The 21372-nt window shown below is 36.7% G+C and overlaps 2 protein-coding genes across 4 annotated transcripts in view; both read right to left on the bottom strand.

The window, feature by feature from the left end:
* Nucleotides 1–4575: 4575 nt before the first annotated feature.
* rxfp3.3a1 (relaxin family peptide receptor 3.3a1) lies at nucleotides 4576–5757 on the bottom strand. Its single transcript, XM_067399435.1, has one exon. The coding sequence runs from the start codon at nucleotides 5587–5589 to the stop codon at nucleotides 4576–4578; it is 1014 nt and encodes a 337-aa protein (XP_067255536.1). The 5' UTR covers nucleotides 5590–5757.
* A 1204-nt stretch (nucleotides 5758–6961) lies between these two features.
* pias1a (protein inhibitor of activated STAT, 1a) overlaps nucleotides 6962–21372 on the bottom strand; it is a 51501-nt gene continuing 37090 nt past the window's right edge. For all 3 annotated transcript variants that reach the window (XM_067399432.1, XM_067399433.1, XM_067399434.1), the window contains 12 exons: nucleotides 20831–20915; nucleotides 20617–20664; nucleotides 20414–20504; nucleotides 20079–20213; nucleotides 18773–18878; nucleotides 14905–14978; nucleotides 13003–13163; nucleotides 12657–12787; nucleotides 10353–10536; nucleotides 10092–10231; nucleotides 9954–9994; nucleotides 6962–9830 (listed from right to left, as the gene is read on the bottom strand). In XM_067399432.1, coding sequence (XP_067255533.1) covers nucleotides 9537–9830; nucleotides 9954–9994; nucleotides 10092–10231; nucleotides 10353–10536; nucleotides 12657–12787; nucleotides 13003–13163; nucleotides 14905–14978; nucleotides 18773–18878; nucleotides 20079–20213; nucleotides 20414–20504; nucleotides 20617–20664; nucleotides 20831–20915 — 1490 coding nt within the window. In that variant the 3' untranslated portion in view covers nucleotides 6962–9536. The remainder of the gene's footprint in view (nucleotides 9831–9953; nucleotides 9995–10091; nucleotides 10232–10352; nucleotides 10537–12656; nucleotides 12788–13002; nucleotides 13164–14904; nucleotides 14979–18772; nucleotides 18879–20078; nucleotides 20214–20413; nucleotides 20505–20616; nucleotides 20665–20830; nucleotides 20916–21372) is intronic.

The raw sequence follows: 21372 nt of genomic DNA, 5'->3' as shown, positions 1-21372 counted from the left end.
CTGACAACACACTGCGATTTTTCACCTGACGCGAAACACCACCAGGCTTATCGGGACCCGATTCCTTACTGACAACTCCGTGAGCCAATAGTAGAAAGGCATAGCAAAATGAATTCTGTTTTGGCCAATCAGACGGCAGAGGGGGCGGGACTTCCTCGTGGTCCTAGCAGCGTTTGAAATTATAGCAGGGAACAACAGGAGATGCTGTTGTGCGCCTGACGTCATACTTACCTGGAAAAAGGCTGGACTTTGTCTCAGATTGAGGGCTTTGAGAGAGATAGTGTGGAAGATATTTATTTGATATCAGCACCTGAATAGCTTTGGGTGGAGCAAACATCTCAGGAAATAAAAATGTTATGTCCGTAATAGCTATAGCCTATGTAGAATAGTGATTTTCATCATAGCCTATATAGGCCTACTGATTACAGTGCAAAAAGTTTGTTATGATAATAATGATATTTTCATTGATAACTCTTGTTTGAGTTTGCAGTACTAATCGCTGGTGCAAAACTATAAATGACAATCGGAGCTACATTTTTTTTTTTTTACAATACCAAACAAAATGTTTATCGTACCTTTCATTTTTATCTGAATACATGTTTAGCACTGGTTATATTTATGCCACTTACTGTAAGAGATGTGTTGCCCCCTTCTGGCCATGAAAAGAACAAGAGAAGCTCGTTGATGAAACTGGTGACGGCATTGCGCTAAAGCACTGTCAGATTACAGTAGAAAAACATTTTGTTTTTAAACATCAGTCCGCATGATAGGCTATGCTTCACACTATTTATGCAGGGAGATGTTTGGATGTTAATAATTTGCAATTATTTGAAATGATTTGAATGTATTTCTGCAACAAATGTATATTTTGCCATAAAAGTTGTGTATTTCACTTTTGCACTATTCTCTCTTTATTTGGCACATCTGAATATTTTTATATATTTACAGTAGGCCTATATAAATCGTGAAGCTCCTTTTCCCATAAACCTGAGTGAAATTTAACATTGTTGGATCTTTTTTTTCTTTTTCGCTTACCATAGATTTTGTCCAGGAAGCGAAAGTGAGAGATTTAGAGGAAAAGGCCTGATTGTCCTTGTATAAGCTCTCAGGTCAAACTGATAAAGTTATTTAGCAGGAAATTGAACTCTCTTGCTGACAATTTTTGGTTCCTGGACAAAGTACTGTTACTGCAATATTAACAGAACAATTTGGTGAATGACTATGGTTTATTTATTAATACTGCCTCTGAAATATTGTTGACAATCATTGCTTATTATGATGTAACATTCACCATGTTTATTTGGGAACTTTATATGCAATCATTTTGAGTCAGGACAAAGAACTAATCAGTGTTGTGGTCAAGAAAAAGATATTATTTTCCCTTATATTAGACCATCACTAGATTTTTACAAATTGTCACTTGTCATCAAGGATGACACTAAGTGTTAGGACACTCCTGTAGGCAACATGTGTGTGACCTTCAGCTGATAGTGAGAAATTTGGTGAGGTGGATTTTATCTCCAAGAAGAATAATTAACTCCTGTCAACTTTAAGCTTGGGGTGTGAGAGAGGGTTTTGACTATTTGAGATCAAATGAGATGGATAGCATCATGTTATCATTCCATAGCAGTAGTCATGAAAGGAAAAAAGCGAGCATGGCTTTTAGTTTCTCATGTTGGAAATAACAGGGTTTCTGATTATGTTAAGTAGGGAAGTGAGATGCTCCAGCACCAATAATGATGTTTTGACATCAGAAGAGAGAAAGAGATCTCTCAGTGGAGCAGGGCTTGGGATGGGATTAAGAGGGCAAGTTCACAAGGTTTAATGAAGTGCTTAAATGATCTTGTCTGAAACAGTCTTATAAACAAGCATGGCATATGAATGCTGGCCATGGTTATTGTAGCTCAACATCAAACAGATCTTTCATTTGCCTATATGCAAACAAAGTCTAAGCTTAATAAGCCCCTTAATTGTTTGAAATAATTTCCTAATGGATATTATGACCATAGACTCAATGGATGCTGAAAATATGATTCGATTTTGAAAGCTTGTTCAACAATTTATTATGAGTCACTGTCAGACTTTGAAATCTCACAACAATCATCAAAACACAGACATCATTAAATGTATTTCACCTTTCTTTTAAAAAGATCAAACAATCAGGCCTAATAAGAATAAGATCACAACAACTGAGACAACTGTACAAAAATGCAAGCAAGTCAATTATAATACATGCAGTATACAGTACATTCACTTCTACTTTTTGGTTTATATTGTTACTGAATAAGTCCAAAGGCAGACAGCAATATTAGTGAAATGCTGTGGGCGGAACTTAAGGGGGTAAATTAAATTTTAATATGTGTAAAAAATTTTATCTAGATCATAATGGGAATATGATGATGTGCATTAAGATATGACTATTATAACATAACTCCTAACTCAGTCTGTAATAGGAAACCCTGTCTCCACAGGAAATCCTGTTAACAGTGGGGATCTGATTATATCAGCATACTGAGCGGGAGACCAAAGTGAATTTTATAATATTGACAAACATCCATAGGCAATAGATTTATATCAACACAGCACAGTAATGTAAATCCTGGATTAAACCAAGAGCCGTTTAACGGAAACGAGAAGGTCCCATTCCATACCTCCACATAATGTGACCGCATCACGTGAAAAAGGCTTGTTTTAGTAGCAGCAGTACTGGTCAAAACAAACAGGACCTTCAGTGACACATGCAGAAGGTTTTCTTTCCATTTCAAATATTATTTAAATGACATTTAAGTGCACACATAAAATGAGAGCAGCAGAGTTACAGGAGCCATATCTGTGCCTACTGCTTTGTTTTTAAAGGATACTTGTGGTTTGGCTTCAGTGGAAAAATATTTGCACTCAAAAAAGATTGTTCCTCACAGTCCGTTACCCTCTACAGTCTGAACACGGGAGTGTGACGTACTGTATCGTAACCAACAGGACATCGTCAAGAGCATCAATTCTGAGCCGGGTGTCCATTAAAAGGCTCCTGTGTGAGTGTGACGGTAAACAGCAGCAGATGTACTGTCTTTTCAAATCTTCCAAATTGCCTGCAAATGACCACCATTAGCTTACTATGTAAGTGATTTAAAGCAACCACAATTTAACAAGATGTTAAGTATTCTCATCGGTCATGAACCTGATCGCCCCTTTCTGGGTAATTAACTGCATGCCGCAGAGCTGTCACTTCTATAGCATACAAGAACGTGTTCTGAAGAAACTGATATGGCCTTGCTCGACTAAATGAAACATTTATGCTTTTTGCCTAATGAATTGCAGAATGTTTTGATTCACAAAGCTCTGATCAGGATGGATAGTGGTATCTTGGCTGAGAGCTTGTGGGAGTGTCTGTCAGTAATGCTAATTGAGAATGAGACATGGATATGAGAAGCACTGCCAGAGGGGCATGCAGATATTTTTTTTTTTCTAAATGGCTTATGATGAAAATAGCAACATAGGGGAGACTGAGGCTAGTTGTCATCACAATGCTTACCCTGATTAATCTTTCTCAGGCTATTGAGTTTCATAGCTGGGCAAGTTGTCACAATGGAACTGGCCATTAAACAGCCTATTATAGGCTTCTCAGCTAAATTTGAACAGTAAAATAACTAGCAATGCAAAAAAAAAAAAAAAAAAACGCAAATTGCAAAAATGTCAAAAGTACCCTACACTATCAAACCAAAATTTTGGCCAACAAATATTTATTACGCTGTGTAAAATTGTAACACGTAGAACAGGGCATGACATTTATGCAAAATACTCTTGGCCGAGAACACAATTCAGCCTTTCGGTTGTGTCAGTGTGTCTAATTTTATTAGTCCACTGGTTACCCCAAACTTGTACTGTAAAATATGATATTGGAATTTGACTTTGGAGGATCAAATTCACAACAAAACATTTTTAAGAAGGTTTTGAACAATGTGTATGAAACCAACATACAAAAACACTGTTAGGGAAAGCACAAACAGGACTTTTAAAATACCTACTGAGGCACAATCCTCCCTGACAACATCCTCACTCTCTTATATATTCTGTGTTTTCTAAGTCAGATTTTAATTTAACATTCAAAAACAATATAGGCTATAGGCCTACACAATTAATTGAGATCTAAAGTGCACAATACTGTATTAATTAAAAAAAAAAAAAAAATCCTCAGCCACTAGATTCAATTTAGCTGCGTTTTTTGAAGTGTTGGTTTTAACGCCAAGGTAATGTAGGCTAACATTTTATCTCGATTAGCCTATTTGAAAACAATGTTCCACAGACATTCACACAATACAATTGACGTACACCAAACGCATATACTGTTGAGGCAGTTCGCCCAAAATAACAAATCTGTCATTGTTTTGGCTACTCACCCTCATGTTGTCCCAAACCTGTGAACTGACATCTCCTTTTGACCTCCACCGAAGAAACAAAGTCATAAAGGCTTGGAAAACATGAGGGTGAGTAAACAATGACTCAAAGTTACATTTTTTGCCTATTAAACACATTTGTTCCACAGGATTGAGTCTCGCGGGGTGCGCGTGCACTTGTTTCTCAGACTCGGAGAAACAGGTCCTTTAGTTTTTTCCTGAACTCTTTGCGCATCAGACAGTAAATAAATGGATTTAAACAGCTGTTTGCGTGCGCCAGACACACAGTCACCGGAAACACATAGGTATGAACGATATAGTACGACTTATCCCAGTACACCGCATTGAATTTCACCAGCACGCCCCAAAGCGTTATGGCATGATTGGGCATCCAGCAGAGGAAGAACGACAAGACCACTATGGTGACCGACTTTGTGACTTGCGTTCTTCTTTTGGAGTTGCTCTTCATACTCCGTTGTCGGATGAGCCTCAACAGCAGCAGGTAACTGATGGAGACTATTGCCATTGGCAAAATAAAAGCAATTAGTATTTTCTGGAGATGATAGACTGCCAACCAGTACTGTCCGTCGGGGAACCGCAACAAACAAAGTTTTTCGCCGGCCACGATAGTGACTGTGGAGAAAATGGATGTTGGCGCGGTGGCTACGGTGGCCAGAGACCACAGGACGACACTGACCCACCTGATGGAGCAGCTGGTCTGTCTGCTGCGGTCCTTCAGAGCTGAAGCCACTGACCAGTAGCGTGTGATGCTCATCGCGGTCAGGAAGAAGACGCTCGCGTACATGTTCATCACGGTCACTGACAGGATGATCTTACACATGGCGTCCCCAAACGGCCAGCTGAAGTCCAACGCCGTGTCCACGGCCCAGAAAGGCAAAGTCAACACAAACTGAAAATCTGTCACGGCCAAATTGAGGATGAAAAAGTTTATTTTGGATGTGCGTCTCTCTCGTCTCACGCGTATAAAGAAGAAGACCAGCAGGTTGCCGATCAAACCTACTACGCAAACCACCGAGTAGGTGATGGAGATCATGCACCTCAGCACCGGACTCCCATCGGCGGACACATCAATGTCTTCCAGGCTTTTAAAGCGATCGCTGATGGATCTGTTGATTACACCACTCTGATTGCTGTCTCCCATTGTGTCCAGCGATTTCACAACTTCACTGTTGCCCATGACGACAGATAATGTACTACTAATTAGGCTATAGGTATACACTACATTCGTATGAACTCATCTATAATTAGTAGGCCTGTTGTTTAATCACATTAATTACTTAATTTTAGGCTTTTTAACTGATAACTGACAAAACGTCACTCATCCTTCATAACTACGCGGGCAAGATCAAGGAGCAAAAACTATGAGCAGTGAGGACAATGCGGCGCGCTCAAGAATTTATGTCGGCCGCTTTTTAAATGTTCCCGCCCATCGAGAGCAGTGATTCGTCTTCCTGTTTGATTGACAGGACGCCGCCGAGTAAACGTATACAAAACCTTGCTCCGCTTTTGCTGTATAATTTATTATGCTTATACCTTTATACAATAACAGAGTAATGATAAAGAACATATACTAAAGTAATTGTTTAAAAAAAAATGTAAAAACAAAGCACAGATTCACTGTTAATAGCCTACTAATATAAATATGTATAATATTATATAACATTAGAAAATAATCATGACATAAATATACACTCTTGGTTACAAATATTTTCTTGAGGCAATAGTTTGCGGCTTAGGTTTAGGTTTAAACGTGTGCAGTTTCAAGAGAGCAGGTGGATCTTGACATATTGGTAAGTTTCCACTGCCATCTGCTGTTCACATGTAGATTTACACCACTTTTTCACAACCGCTTAAAGGCTTTGGATTACATGCTTAGCACATTAATACAGCTTGAATGAGAGGATTCGCATGAATCGATGATGTGTTCGAGAGGATTTGTTTTAAAGTTAGGAAAGATTTAAAATATGTGGCATTTGAGACACCATAGTTATCAGAATGAGTAGAGAAACCACTTATCTAAATGTTTGAGGTTATAAGTGTTGGTTGGTTAGCCTCCTCACATGTGGGTTTTATCATTCATAAAAGACAACCACACTGAAATATTTCATGTCATCTTAAATCTGCCGCAGGCCTGTGTGAATTTAAAATGGGTCGAAGTTTGTTGCCCCAGATACAGTTGTTTCTGAAATATGAACAGGCACCTGGTTAGTGCTCGATTTAGAATCCTCACCTTTCCACGGATTGATTCAGGCTTGTCTGACCTTTATTACTGAACAGTATGCCATTCAACTCAAATGGCTTACAGAATGAGTTACTTTTCAGTGAGCAAGCTAAAGTAGCTGAGCTATTCAGCTCTAATGTAAAGGAGTGAAAGTACAAATTCTTAAAATGTACCAAAAGAAATATAAAAAACAGCTTTTTTTCCATCAAGACAAAAGCCAAAGTTAACTCAATGCATTTTATTACATCTAAATGTCTCTACATAAACATGTAACATTCAATAGGTAAACAATTTCTTTCAATGCATGTAATAAATATTTTTTTCACTTAGTACTTTATACAAACTGACATTGGTCTACTGTACAATATGTGTTCCACATCTTAAAAATCTTTTTTTTTTCTTCTTTTTTTTCCTCATAAAACATGCCACATAGACACAGAGTGGATGAGATTTAAGGCAGTGAGCATAGATGTCAGCTTACTGAAATGGAAAATAAAATAAACTTGGACTTTGACACCAAGTCCACTCATAACACAATTCTGCATCTAAAATATATAAATTAGTTTGTTGTGAAGTTGAGGATTCAACATATAAATGCACATCACTGGAACATCCAAATTTGCACAATGTTTGCCCTACATCAAGAACAAAAACATGCACACACGCATTCATACACACATTCACACACAACTTATCCCTTTATCAATCACAACCAAAATCAACAAATTAATGAAAACTTGTATTCTGTTTGTCACTGAAGCTTTCGTCTACATCCTTCGTAACAAACCTTGTCAAATACATGATGTGAGACAAACAATGAAACAAAGGACAAGAACTGTCTAGATTTACTTGTTAAAATATAAAGTCAATAATTAACACTGCTGGAGATCTAAACAAGTAGTCAATTTGGTAACAAGGGTTTTGCAATAACAGCGTATGTATTTCGTCGCTGTCATTTTTATCTCGTTAATTACCTAACCAATTACATTTTGAACCAATCTTAAGAGTCAAGAGACAAATTGACTGATAAACATCTAATGCTTTCAGAAGAAATGTTTGTTAAAAGGAGGTTTGGAGGGCAAAGGAAACAGAGTGAGACTCATCAGTCTATCAAACAATGCAAGACACGATAGCTAGATTCTGTCACAGGCAATTACCCCAGTCCCAAACCCAATTAGGCTTTGAAAAGAGTTCTGGTCAACAACACTGAGAGAGCCACACCAGCAAACACACACGCGCGCGCGCGCGCACACACACACACACACACACACACACACCTTAGTCTGTTTGATGTAAGTATAACTAAAAAGAGATTTGAACTCTTTCTAATTTAGCTTTTATTTTTCCAACACATTTTGTCAAACAATATTTCTCAAATGATTTATATCTCATTTATTTTCCTCTGTTAGTGTCAAGCAGCACTTGAAAGGACATCAATTGGTTACTCAGTAGGATTATTATTTTTTTAAACTCCCAAGTCTGTAGATAAGAGCTCTAAATCTGATGGGCGTCATGAGGAACAGCTTAATACAGGCGAAGTGAAGTACAAGAAATAACAGGTCCAGTCTTTCACATGCAAAACACACTCACACAAGGAACACATAACAAAACGATAGACGAAACGAGTGGCTTTAGGACTTCCCGCACAGCAGCAAGCGCAGATGACCTAACAGACAACTGAACAGAGAGCTCAGTCCCTGTGCAATGTCAAAACTATGAGCAAGTTAAGGACACACGCCTACACCGAAGACACCATAACCTCGCCATCTATGCCACTGCTGAACCTCCCAACAAATCATTCCTTCTGAAAAATTCAAACAACAGAGGGACGGAGGGAAGGATAGAAGAAAGAATGAGAGAACAATCAAGCATGGTAGCCACAAAGAAAGAGTAAATCTTTACTTTCTACACAAGGTGTACATTTAAGTTCACTGAACTCACAAGCTCTCACTCTAAAAACTTCAACACTAAAAAGTGTTCTTTTGGCATCGAGCAAGAAAAAATATGGATGTAAATCTGTTAGAGAATTACATTGTTTTAAAAACAGTCATGAATTACATTTCACATAAGAATTATGAGGTCAGATATTGTCAATCTGTAACAATGCTTTTACTTCCAGTTGTTAACTTGAAGGAGAAGGAATGCTTCTTAACAGCCCACAAACTTAAAGGGATAGTTCATCCAAAAGTAAAGATTCAGTCATCATTTACTCACCCTCATGTCGTTCCAAACCTGTATGACTTTCTTTCTTCAGTGAAACACAAAAGATATTTTTAAGAATGTTTCAGTGGGGTCAAAAACAATACTGGAGCCCACTGACAAAAAAAACAAAAAAACACAGAAAATATCTTCATTTGATGACATGCAAGTGATGACGAGTGTTATTTTTGGGTGAACTATCCCTTTAAAAGCATTATATAAAATAATCCTGCATGTTTAGGGGAAATGTGATTGGCAAAGACATGTCAAGTTTTGCTGGGAAGAGAAAAGAACCAAGGGTCCGGTAGACGGTCCAATCGCAGCCATTGTGCCCTGTGGAATCAGACAAAATATAGAACTCACAGAATATGATGGGGAAAGGATATAAAAAGTGTTCATATTATGTTAAAGGGGTTGAGCCGAAGCTGTGAAGGGAAAAACAGCGTCAGTTTCCAAGGAGCTAAAACCCAAAGTAACTTAGCAAGCCGTGTTGGGCGAAAACTCTTTCAAGTTTACATATACATTAGATAGCTAGATAGAGAAGTATATACAAAAGTAAAACAAAAAATATATTTGTTCTCTGTACACGGCAACGATCATCATCGTTTACAAAAACACCCTTCAGTCATCCTGTATGTCCCTTTTTCTTCCCAATGTTTGGAAGTCTCTTCAGTCAGTTTCCCGTGGGAGGGTTCGGTCCTGGGTCAGTCTAACGAGATGACGTCTGGAACGGGTCCGTAGATGGCAGACATGGGGGCCGATTCGGAGCTGGGGAGCGGGGCGGGTGGATGTCCAAGGCTTTCCCGTAAGCTGCTGGAGGACACCAGGCTGCTGCCGGTGCTGCTGCCGTTGACGTTAATGGGAGGGAGGTTGCTGCTTACAGGGGTGGAGGGAGGGTCCAGGAAGAGTTGAGACGAGCCGTACGGGAGGAAACGACTCAGGAGGAGGTCGTGATCTTCCGATGCAGATGCAGCCGCTGCCATCACCATGTTGTAGTGCTGGAGGGACACAGTAAAAAAAGAAAAGAAAAAAAAAAAAAGAGTCAGGTAAAGAGAAAACAACCAATAGATTAGCAGTATCTGTCAATCACAACGGGCTGATAAATGTTTGGATTGTGTTACCTGATGATTCTCCCCTTGTAAAAAAGGGAAAAAGTTGAGATCTGTAAGAGGAAACAGAGACAAATGAGTACATTGAAATTGAAATGAGCACATTTCCCACATTAAACATTCCTCTAGTGATGGTTGTGTGTGTTGTACCTGACAGGTCTGTGGGCGTAGAGTAGTAGTGGCGATAGTCCTGAATGAGGGGAGGAGGTGGAGGAATGTAATTGGTGTCCACCTGAGGCATGCTGGGTGTTCGGCTTAAAGGAGATGCTTGTCTGTGGAGATTTAGCACCCTATGAACACACGCCAACAAACAAGTTAGCTTGAGAAAAGCGACTCTTTTGCATTATTTATGGATATTCAAAGAGTTGAAAAGAAATATGACAAATATGTTTTACTGAAATGATCATTTACCCATTATCCATCTGAGGAGAGATGCTGGACAGCGAGGGGCAGCTTTTCTTCTGAGGGGGTTCTTCATCTTCCTCTTCTTCAGACGAGCTGTCGAGAGTCAAATCAATCACCTCCACTTTTTTGCTGTTGCTTCCACTGTTGCCGTTTGTTTGAGAGTTTTGCTCTGACACTGTATGACATCCACCTGATCCACACACACAGAGGGACGTAGTTCAATTTATACAAGTATGACATATTTCAGTAGAATTAAAGGGTTAGTTCACCTAAAAATGAAAATAATGTCATTTATTACTCAGCCTCATGCCGTTGTACACCCTTAAGACCTTTGTTAATCTTCAGAACACAAATTAAGATATTTTTGTTGAAATCCGATGGCTCAGTGAGGCCTCCATAGCCAGCAATGACATTTCCTCTCTCACGATCCATTAATGTACTAAAAACATATTTAAATCGGTTCATGTGTGTACAGTGGTTCAATATTAATATTATAAAGCGACGAGAATATTTTTGGAGCGCCAAAAAAACAAAATGACTTATTTAGTGATGGCCAATTTCAAAACACTGCTTCAGGAAGAGTGTTATGATTCTTCTGTGTCGAATCATGATTCGGGATCGCGTGTCAAACCGCCAAACTGCTGAATTCACGTGACTTTGGCGCTCAGAACCGCTCATTCGACACACTGATTCATTTATGCTCCGAAGCTTCCTGAAGCAGTATTTTGAAATTGGCCATCACTAAAGTCGTTATTTTGTTTTTTTGGCACACCAAAAATATTCTTGTCGCTTTATAATATTATTATTGAACCACTGTACTCACATGAACTGATTTAAATATGTTTTTAGTACATTAATGGATATTGAGAGAGGAAATGGCATTGCTGGCTATAGAGGTCTCACTGAGCCATCAATTTCAACAAAAATATCTTAATTTGCGTTTAGAGATTAACAAAGATTAACAAAGGTCTTACGGGTTATGGGTCATATTCATTATTTTGCCACCAGATCAGAGATATTAATTTCACAAGCCCCATTTACACCTGGTATTAACATCAATCTCAGGTGATCTGATCACAGGTGAACAGTGCCAGCTGTAAATGGGGTCCAAAATATTTTTTGGACGATACCATTGTTCAAAACTTTGAGGTGGGTAAGATTTTTTTAATGTTTCTAAAATGTTGTAATGTTTCATTCCAAAACTGTGGAATGATCTCTCCATCGCTATTACTAGATCAGCCAAATCACTTACTACTTTTAAATTGAGGTTAAAATCACATCTGTTTAACGCTGTGTGTGAACTTCCTTGAAGGGGTTTCAATTGCAACCGTGTCTGTTTTATGTTTGTGTGTGTGTTTTGTTTTGTTTTTTAAATTTATTTTTTATGAATTCATGTCACTTGTGATAGTAAAGCACTTTGGGCAACTGGTATTGTATTAAACTGTGCTATATGAGAAGAAAAAGAAAGAAAGAAAGAAAGAAAGAAAGAAAGAAAGAAAGAAAGAAAGAAAGAAAGAAAGAAAGAAAGAAAGAAAGAAAGAAAGAAAGAAAGAAAGAAAGAAAGAAAGAAAGAAAGAAAGAAAGAAAGAAAGAAGGAATTCTCCTATGCTCACCTAGGCTGCATTTATTTGATCAAAAGTACAGTAAAACAGTAATATTGTAAAATTCTTGTGATGGCAAAGGTATTATTCTTGTGATTTTCAGCATCATTACTCCAGTCTTCAGTCACATGATCCTTCAGAAATCATTCTAGTATGCTGATCTGTGCTCAATGTCTTATTATTATCCATGTTGAAAATGGTTGTGCTGCTTAATATTTTGGTATAAATGTGATAATTTTTTCAGTATTCATTGAAGAATAGAAATTCAAAAGAACAGCGTTCATTTAAAATAATTTTTTCGAACTATGTAAAAGTCATTACTGTCACTTTTGATCAATTTAGTGCATTTTGGCTAAAAAAATAGAAATAAAAAATAAAATCTTTCAGACCCCAAACTTTTGAACTGTGTAGTGTATATTTGAAGGTAGCCATAAACAAACATGCCCAGCCAACATTACTGCTAAAGAACCCTTGACCGCAGCAAACAACCAACTACTTGCCAGTCAATCATTGTGTCAAGTATGGCTTTAAAAGAAAAGTCTGCTGGCATTTTTTCTTACTTTACTCACAGAAATACAATGGCAAGTGCTGTATCAGGGGTTTTAAGAGGCTTTTCACCCATTCTTAATTTTCAAGAATGCTCTCAAAACCCCTCCTGCAGCAGTTCCTCAACAATATGAGGAGATGATCATCAGTGACTTAAACTTACCATCGATGCCATTGTATGAAGCAGACACTTCCTGCACTTCCTTTTTCGACCTCATGGGGGCCCAGCTGCCATCTTCCTTGAACTGTATTTCATCACAATCTAAACAGCTGTTAAGAATCTCCATAAACAACCTAAGGATGAACAGAGAAATGGTTGGGAACAAAGGAGAGATAAGAGAAGAAAGAAAGAGTGAATTCACAAATCATCTACCCTAATGCACAGCTGGACAATTTCATGCAAAAGTTAAAATTATAATAGAAAACTAAAAGGTGCGAGTACTGCATTACTGCATTTAATTATTAAATGAATTTCATGGGCAGTTCTGTTCTATTAGTGTTGTGCATACCCGTCAATGATGAGATGTTCATAGGGTGCTTTTTTGTCACAGACAGGACACACCCATGTGGGCTTCTTTTCATTCATCTGGATGTAGAGCGTAGCATCAAAACACTGCAGGTGTGAACACGTCAACGCCCGACACGGAATCATCAGCCGCATCTTTCCCAGCTGTGTAACACAGGCAAAAGCAAAGACAATCATGGAGAAATTAACACACAGAGACATCCTGTATGGATACAATCCAGGTAAACACACACACAGACACACAGGTTTGTTTTGCTACCTAAAGTGAGGACATTACATACACCTAAACCTACCCATCACAGAAAACATTCTGCATTTTTACATTTTTAATAAAACATTGTTTTTAAAGCTATTTTACTCAAGAAATGTCCTCATATTTCATGTTTACATCGTAATACCAGTGTAATACCCATGTCATTATACAAATTTGTGTCCTCATAAATCAGAAAATCGTGCATGCTCACACACACACACACACACACACACACACACACACACACACACACACACACACACACACACACACACACACACACACACACACACACACACTCTCACACACTCACACAGGTTTGGAGATAGACCAAAGAATGAAAAGAACAAGAAGTGAAACACGAACAAAACTTGTATAATCATGACAATATACAACTGACATTAAACAGTCTAACTATTTTAGACAGATTTATGAGTCATAATATACAAAACATTCTGAATCTGATTTCATTTTGAGCTTAAAATCAAAAACATCTGTCTTTGTTTTGTGTGATCTTTAACTACTTTGAAACATTAGAATCTTAAAAAAAATAACATTTTGGTTCTCATATGGTCTTTGTAAGGTCCTGCAACAAACCTGTTAAGCAAAGAAAACCCTCTGATCATTTGTTTCAGATTGTAATTAAGAGTTTTCTTAGCTTTAGAGGTTTGTTGCAGCTGGTCCCTGGGCTTAAACTAACAAGTAGACATTCAAAAATATACAGCACTGTGCAAAAGTCTTAGGCACCTTAGTATTTTCACACACACACACACAAAACGTTTTAAACCAGTTATTTATATCTTTTGCTGTAGTGTATCAGTAAGAGATATCAGTTTACATTTCCAAACCTTCCTTTTGCCATTAATTCTAATAATCCAGTGAGATTTTTGTATGCACAAGGAGTCTGACAACAGGCGGTATGATCCACACGGAGATCTGATCTCACCATCATCAAATCTGTTTGATTACATGAAGAAACAGAAAAAACTGAGACAAACCAAATCCAGAAGAACTGTGGCCGTATCTCCAAGAGGCTTGAAGAAACCTGCAAATTTGCCTGTAAAACTATGTGCAAGTGAACCTGGACAAGAGCTGTTTTAAACGCAAAGGGTGGTCACGCCAAATATTGACTGATTTAGTTAATAGAAGTTAATTGATAAATAAAATCTATTTATGACATTATTTTTGAAAGCATCCTCACTTTACAGTGTTTTTACACAAGTGCCTAAAACTTTTCACAGTAGCTTTGCAGGCAGGTTCTTCAAGCATCTTGGAGACGTTGCCACAGTTCTCCTGGATTAAGTCTGTCACAGTTTTCTCTGTTTCTTCATGTAATCCCAGATGGATTCGATGATGGTGAGATCAGATCTCCATGTGAATCATACCGGCCGTGGTCAGACTCCTTGTGTGTTCAAAAATCTCACTGGATTATTACAATTAATGGCAAAATGAATGTTTGGAAATGTAAACTGATATCTCCTACTGACACACTGCAGCAAAAGATATAAATAACTGGATTAAAAACATTTTTTGGGGTGAAAATAATAGCATACCTATGACATTTGCACAGTACTATACATTACTGGATGTGTGTTTGTTTGATTTTGATGAGTGATCTGATAAAATGCTTACCGGACATAATAATGAAACTCTTAGGCTGGTGGTTGCTATTTCACTGTCAGGGTCTGCCGTTAACTTTTCCTTTACTGCAGGACATGAGCAAAAGCACACATTAGCAGCACAAAACCCACAGTGATCTTTACAGCTGCACTGCTATTAATACATAGCAGTGCAGCGAGTTATTAATACAACTGGAGAAATACAGTCACATTTAACCTGGCTATAATCAGTGTTGGGGGTAATGTATTAAAACAGAAAAAGGAATCTGCACACCAAACAAATTCAAAGTTGATGTGCTGAATCCTTTTTCTGTTTTTTTTTTTTTCATGTTTCATAAACTGAATCTATGCACCCAAAAAATATTTTTCATATATAAATTGGAGGAGAACATTTCATATTTTTTGCCAGGGGGTAACACATTACAATTAATGTGAGTTAATCAGATTACTTTTTTAAGTAGAGAGTTAAGTAATGCATTGATTATTATCTTATTATAAAATATCTAATTAAAAACAAACAAGCCCATCCCAGGAGAGAAAAAGTGAAGCAACACATTACTTTCCATAAAAAGTAACTAAGTAACTTTTACAAGTTACTCTTTTTTAGGGAGTAATGCAATATTGTAACGCATTACTTTTAAAGTAACGTATAAAGGACCAAACACGTCATACCTATTACTTCATACAAATTCATACTGTACCTACACTACCATCCAGAAGGTAGTGATTAGTAAGAATTGTATTTCTTTTAAATGAAATTAATATTTTTATTCAACAAGGATGCATTGGATTGATTATAAGTGACAGTAAAGAAATTCATATCGCTACAAAAGACTTTAAATAAATGTTGTTCTATTGAACTTTCTATTCATCAAAGAATCCTGAAAAGGAATTTTTTTTGTTCAGTTTATTGTTCATTTATTTCCCATTTATTGACAGACACCTCTCCTGTACTCATGTTGAGAGAAATTGTGAGTGAGGTGCAGAGGCGTTGTGTACACTGTGTAAACATGATGATAATTGTAGTTCTAGATCTAGACTAAATGTGAGCAGGCATTTACTCAACTCACTTGCACAAAAATAGATTCAGTATTCATCAGAATGAATAAAAACAAGGAAATGCAAACTCAGAATATTACGCAAACCTGCAATAACTAAATGTTAAATATACAAATATCCTTTCGTTTGGTTCCACATGAAAGCCTTATGCATGTTTGAGCAGTCAGTTTCCACAAAATATTAAGCAGCTGTTTTCAACGTACAGTACAGACCAAAAGTTTGGAACCACTAAGATTTTTAATGTTTTTAAAAGAAGTTTCGTCTGCTCACCAAGGCTACATTTATTTAATTAAAAATACAGTAAAAAACAGTAATATTGTGAAATATTATTACAATTTAAAATAACTATGTACTATTTAAATATATTTGACAAAGTAATTTATTCCTGTGATGCAAAGCTGAATTTTCAGCATCTTTACTTCAGTCTTCAGTGTCACATGATCCTTCAGAAATCATTCTAATATGCTGATTTGCTGCTCAATAAACATTTATGATTATTTTCAATGTTGAAAACAGTTGTGTACTTTTTTTTTTTCAGGATTCCTTGATGAATAGAAAGTTCAAAAGAACAGCATTTATCTGAAATACAAAGCTTTTGTAACATTTTACACTACAGTTCAAAAGTTTTGAATTTTTTTGTTTTTAAAGAAATTAAAGAAATGAATACTTTTATTCAGCAAGGATGCATTAAATCAATCAAAAGTGGCAGTAAAGACATTTATAATGTTACAAAAGATTAGATTTCAGAAAAACACTGTTATTTTGAACTTTCTATTCATCAAATAATCCTGAAAAAAAAGTATTGTACACAAATATTTTGTACAATTGTACACATTAAATGTTACTTGAGCAGCAGATCAGCATATTAGAATGATTTCTGAAGGATCATGTGACACTGAAGACTGGAGTAATGATGCTGAACATTCAGCTTTGCCAACACATGAATAAATTACTTTGTGAAATATATTCAAATAGAAAACAGTTATTTTAAATTGTAATAATATTTTACAATATTACTGTTTTTTACTGTATTTTTAATTAAATAAATGTAGCCTTGGTGAGCAGACGAAACTTCTTTTAAAAACATTAAAAATCTTAGTGGTTCCAAACTTTTGGTCTGTACTGTATAATAATAATAAATGTTTCTTGAGCACCAAATCAGCATATTAGAATGATTTCTGAAGGATCATGTGACACTGGTGCTTCAGAAATTGTTTGAGCTGCCTTAGGCTGATGTGCATGTGTTCAACAAGGGCATCAGGGCTTTCTTTCAGAATTAATAAGCCTCTTCAGACAGTTTATAGGTTGATGAATAACATTTTTTAAAGTATCATGGAAAGTTTGAAGGGCAGACAAGAACAAAGAGCAATCTGAGTAAAGCAGAACTGAGATGTTGCATCTCTGTCAGTTTTTAGAGCAATCCTAGATTAACTCAGTTCTATCACACTATGCTATATAGACTAAAACATTCCGGTATATATACACAATCAAGCTATCAAGCTCTACTTGATATGTTTAAGAAAATTATTATTGACTGCAGTCCATGGAGAACAATTTTTATGGTTTTAAATTTGGATAAAATAAGATGCCAACCATTTATTAGGCCACAGTATAGTTTATCTTTGGTATGAGGAAACTATTTCTGTATGAATTAAACTAGCACTTAAAAAAAAAAAGAGCTGTTCAGTCGCTGAAATTCCTAATTGACAACTTGTTCACAAATTAAACATAGAGGGCCCTATCATAAACCCGACGCCAGGCACGACGCAAGTGTTTTTTGCTAGTTTCAGCTCAACGCAGTTATCATTTTCACGTCCAGCGCTTCGTTGTTTAAATAGCAAATGCACTCGTGCCCATCAGTTCACCCATGGGCGTGCAGGTCTGAAAACGAGGTGTGTTCAGGCGCATTGTTGGCACATTGCTATTCTGAGGCAACTGAAAACAACTGCGCCATTGACCAGCTGAAACCAGGTCTAAAGTCAATAGCACAGTATTTTTTTTTTTGTTATTTAAAGGGCACGTTAGCAATATGCGCCTATAGGCGGGTGCACAACATGTGTACACTCTGCTTGTTACACACACAGCAGCACACAATTTTTTTTAAATATTAAAAATAAAAGGATTCCTCTCTGGAGAAGTGTTGCCGCTTGCAAATTCCATGCAAGTGCCGACCATTTTTTCTGTTGTAAGCAAAAGTGGATTCGGACATGCCCTAAGTGCATCTGTGCCATGTGCTTCAGACCATGTGCTTAGATCATTAAAATAGGGCCCAGAGGCTTCATAATTGCCATTTGAGGCAATTAGGTTTTTAGAACTAAACGTGAAAACCTCAAGTAATGTTAAACACAGACCTAAAGTACAGTTCAAAACTGTGGGCTGCATTTATTTGATCAAAAATACAGTAAAACAGTAATACTGTGAAACATTATTACAATTTGCAAAAATTGTTTTCTATTTTAATATATTTTAAAATGTATCTTCCTGTGATGGCAAAGCAGTGTCACATGATCATTCAGAAATCATTGTAATATGCTGATTTTGTGCTCCAGAAACATTTTAACAGATGAAAACTGCAATGCATTTTTTCAGGATTATTTGATGAACAAAGTTCAAAAGAACAGCATTTATTTAAAAATAGGAATCCTTTGAAACAATGTAAAAGTCCTCATATAACTTTTGATCAATTTAATGCATCCTTGCTGAATAAAAGTAGTAATTTCTTAAAAAAAATAAAAACTATTGTTCTAAAACCCCATTGCTCAAAAACGCAACTTTTCTTTTAGGACAACAGCTCGATTCCTCTGGAGAATATGTATGCTTACTGAGTGCTCTGGAGTGATCTGGGTTTCTGATGCCTTTAGCCCGTAGCCTCTGCAACAGCATTGTGGATGACAGCTGCTTGACCAGGTACACCGCCATAGAATAACTCTGAAAAAAACCCACCCAACAATGGATAAGTTACTAGAGACAAAGTGACATATCGCATGCTTCAAGAAACATTTAAAACCTCTACATAAAACAGTATGCCATGTATATATATTTTAATATAAGTTAACATGTGAAATATAGAAAAAATATATAGAATAATTTCACCATTACATCTCAATAAAACAATTTGATGCTAGTACTAGAATAAAACAGAATGGAAGTAGGTGTACTTCTAGGTATCATTTATTTATATTTTCAGGTCATATCTTACATCATCGTTCTGTCAATGCCAAATGAGAAGGTTCTATAATAAAGAGCCTTTCAGATTCAGTGAGAAGGTATAGCTCATATAATTTTCATGACTCCTGAGAAAGAGTGAAAAATTTAAAGAATCTACCACAGAGAGCAGCAGGATTGCTTATTGCTTGCCGAGGCACGTTATACGATAAGAAATGACATAATTCATGAAGCTGAATATTATATGTAGGTGCAGTGATGTTTTATGCGCGAGAAGATTAATGTTATCTTATGAGATATAGGGATCTGTGGACAAAGTAATGAACTCCTGTCTGCCTGCAGAAGTCTCAGAAGTAAACAGCAGCCCGTTTTTCTCAATCCAGCTTATTTTTCTTAATATACATTAACTGCTAATGAACAAGAAAAGCCATTCATCACAAATGCATTTCCTGAACATATCAAAAGTAGAGATGAGCACTCGCAAAAGTATTTCAGATAAATCAATCTGCAGGGAAATATATAGAGCACAAAACACAGAATAGACATAAAGCATGTAAATGAATAAAGCTCAAGTTAAATGTTTCTGTTTGATGTCAAATCCATCAATACTCAACAAAAAAAAAAATTTCTGAAAAATGACTGAAACAAGGGCAAGTTTTTTATTTTGACATTAGTTATTTTTTAGCTGTCCCTCAACTCGACATTCAGAGAAAACACTAAAATACTGCACACATGCTGACCTTTTCGCATAAACCACATAAAGCAAATGCTATAATTGGCTATCATGTGACTGCAAATGGCTGCAAGACACGTATGGGGAGCTAAAAATACATTTTCATTTCAACAAGTTCCTGTAATAGGCTTGCTTGATTTGCCAGGAAAGAGGTGAAAAAAACATTTGCAAACAAAGTACTTGTATTCATGAATTGGGACGTGGGGGGATGGGGTTTATTATTAACCTACCCGTCCAATTTCCGACGTCCAGGACACTACAATGGTGTTAGGGACAGTTGTGGACAGTCTGACCAGTGAGGTAATGTTGATGGGTCTGCTGGGCCTCTTTGGTTCCACGCCATTTTTGGTAGGAGGCAGATATCCCTGGTGAACAACAATAGGAAGACAATAAATGGAAAATAAATTAATATTTTTTTTTAAAGTAATTTTTTTTTTTTTATTAAACAAACAGCATTAGTGTAGAGGTCAACAGTTTGGAGAATTTCTTTAAAAAAGCTAAAGAGACCATATGTCTCAGTTTAGAGTGATGGATAGCTGGACAATTTGACTGTAGTTTAACTTACTGGGAGATTACACGGTTTTCCATTGACTTTAACGCAAAGATTAGGGGGAAAGTGGTCCTCCTGAGGGCAGCTTGTCTCTGATAGACAAAACCTGGATAACGTGCATATTTATAATATAAGCAGAAAATAGCAGGCTAGTGCTCTGAAGCTTTATATCATATTTATGCAAAATGTTTCAGTGTATTAGAACATGAATATGTTACCGTAACTGTACTTGCACCGTAAAGTCACATTTGGTCCCCGATATGTCCCTGCAAAAGGAGAAAATAAAAGCTATGTTTTTGAGAAAACAATTGAATTCAAACACCTCATCACACAAGCAGTGCCTTATAGAAACTCCTCTTCTTATTGAGGGATTTTGTTTTGTAACACCAAGATATCATTTCTGAAGGTAATATTATGGGGGTGGGGGCTTACATTGAGCTGCTGACTTGTTGGACCTGCTGTGGCGTCAATGCAAATGCAAAACACGTTTCCTGAAACCTCTGACTGTTATCTGAAGCTGTAAAGACAGAGAGAAGAAAAATTACTACACTTGAAACAACCTAACATAAAACAACAGTTTTCATAGTCCACATATAACGCTTGCTGTGAATGATACCCAACAATATTATTAATGACTTTGAGATGAGCGACAATGTCATATAAGGTTTGTGGGCTCTGAAAAGGCTCAGAACAAGTTCAAATATGCAAAGTATTTCAACGAGTCCTAATTATTTAGATAAAGTATTTTTCATTTTTCATTTTCAATATCCAAGCGAGATTGTTATCCGCATAATTCCACCCATATGTGAGGGAGCTACAATCAAAGCCTGAAGAGTAATGTTACAGTCTTCTCCCCCCACTCTGATCCATGTCCAGCTTAAATAACATCAATATTCTTTCAAAACAATCTTTTCTGGGAATGTTCATATTATTCCTGCTGTTCATTTCCACTGTCATCAAAAGAAGAGACTCAA

This window comes from Chanodichthys erythropterus, chromosome 11, assembly GCF_024489055.1.
Source record: "Chanodichthys erythropterus isolate Z2021 chromosome 11, ASM2448905v1, whole genome shotgun sequence".
In the NCBI taxonomy this organism is placed as follows: Eukaryota; Metazoa; Chordata; class Actinopteri; order Cypriniformes; family Xenocyprididae; genus Chanodichthys; species Chanodichthys erythropterus.
Note: the sequence above shows the minus strand (reverse complement) of the source record. Positions and strands in the feature narration are given on the sequence as shown.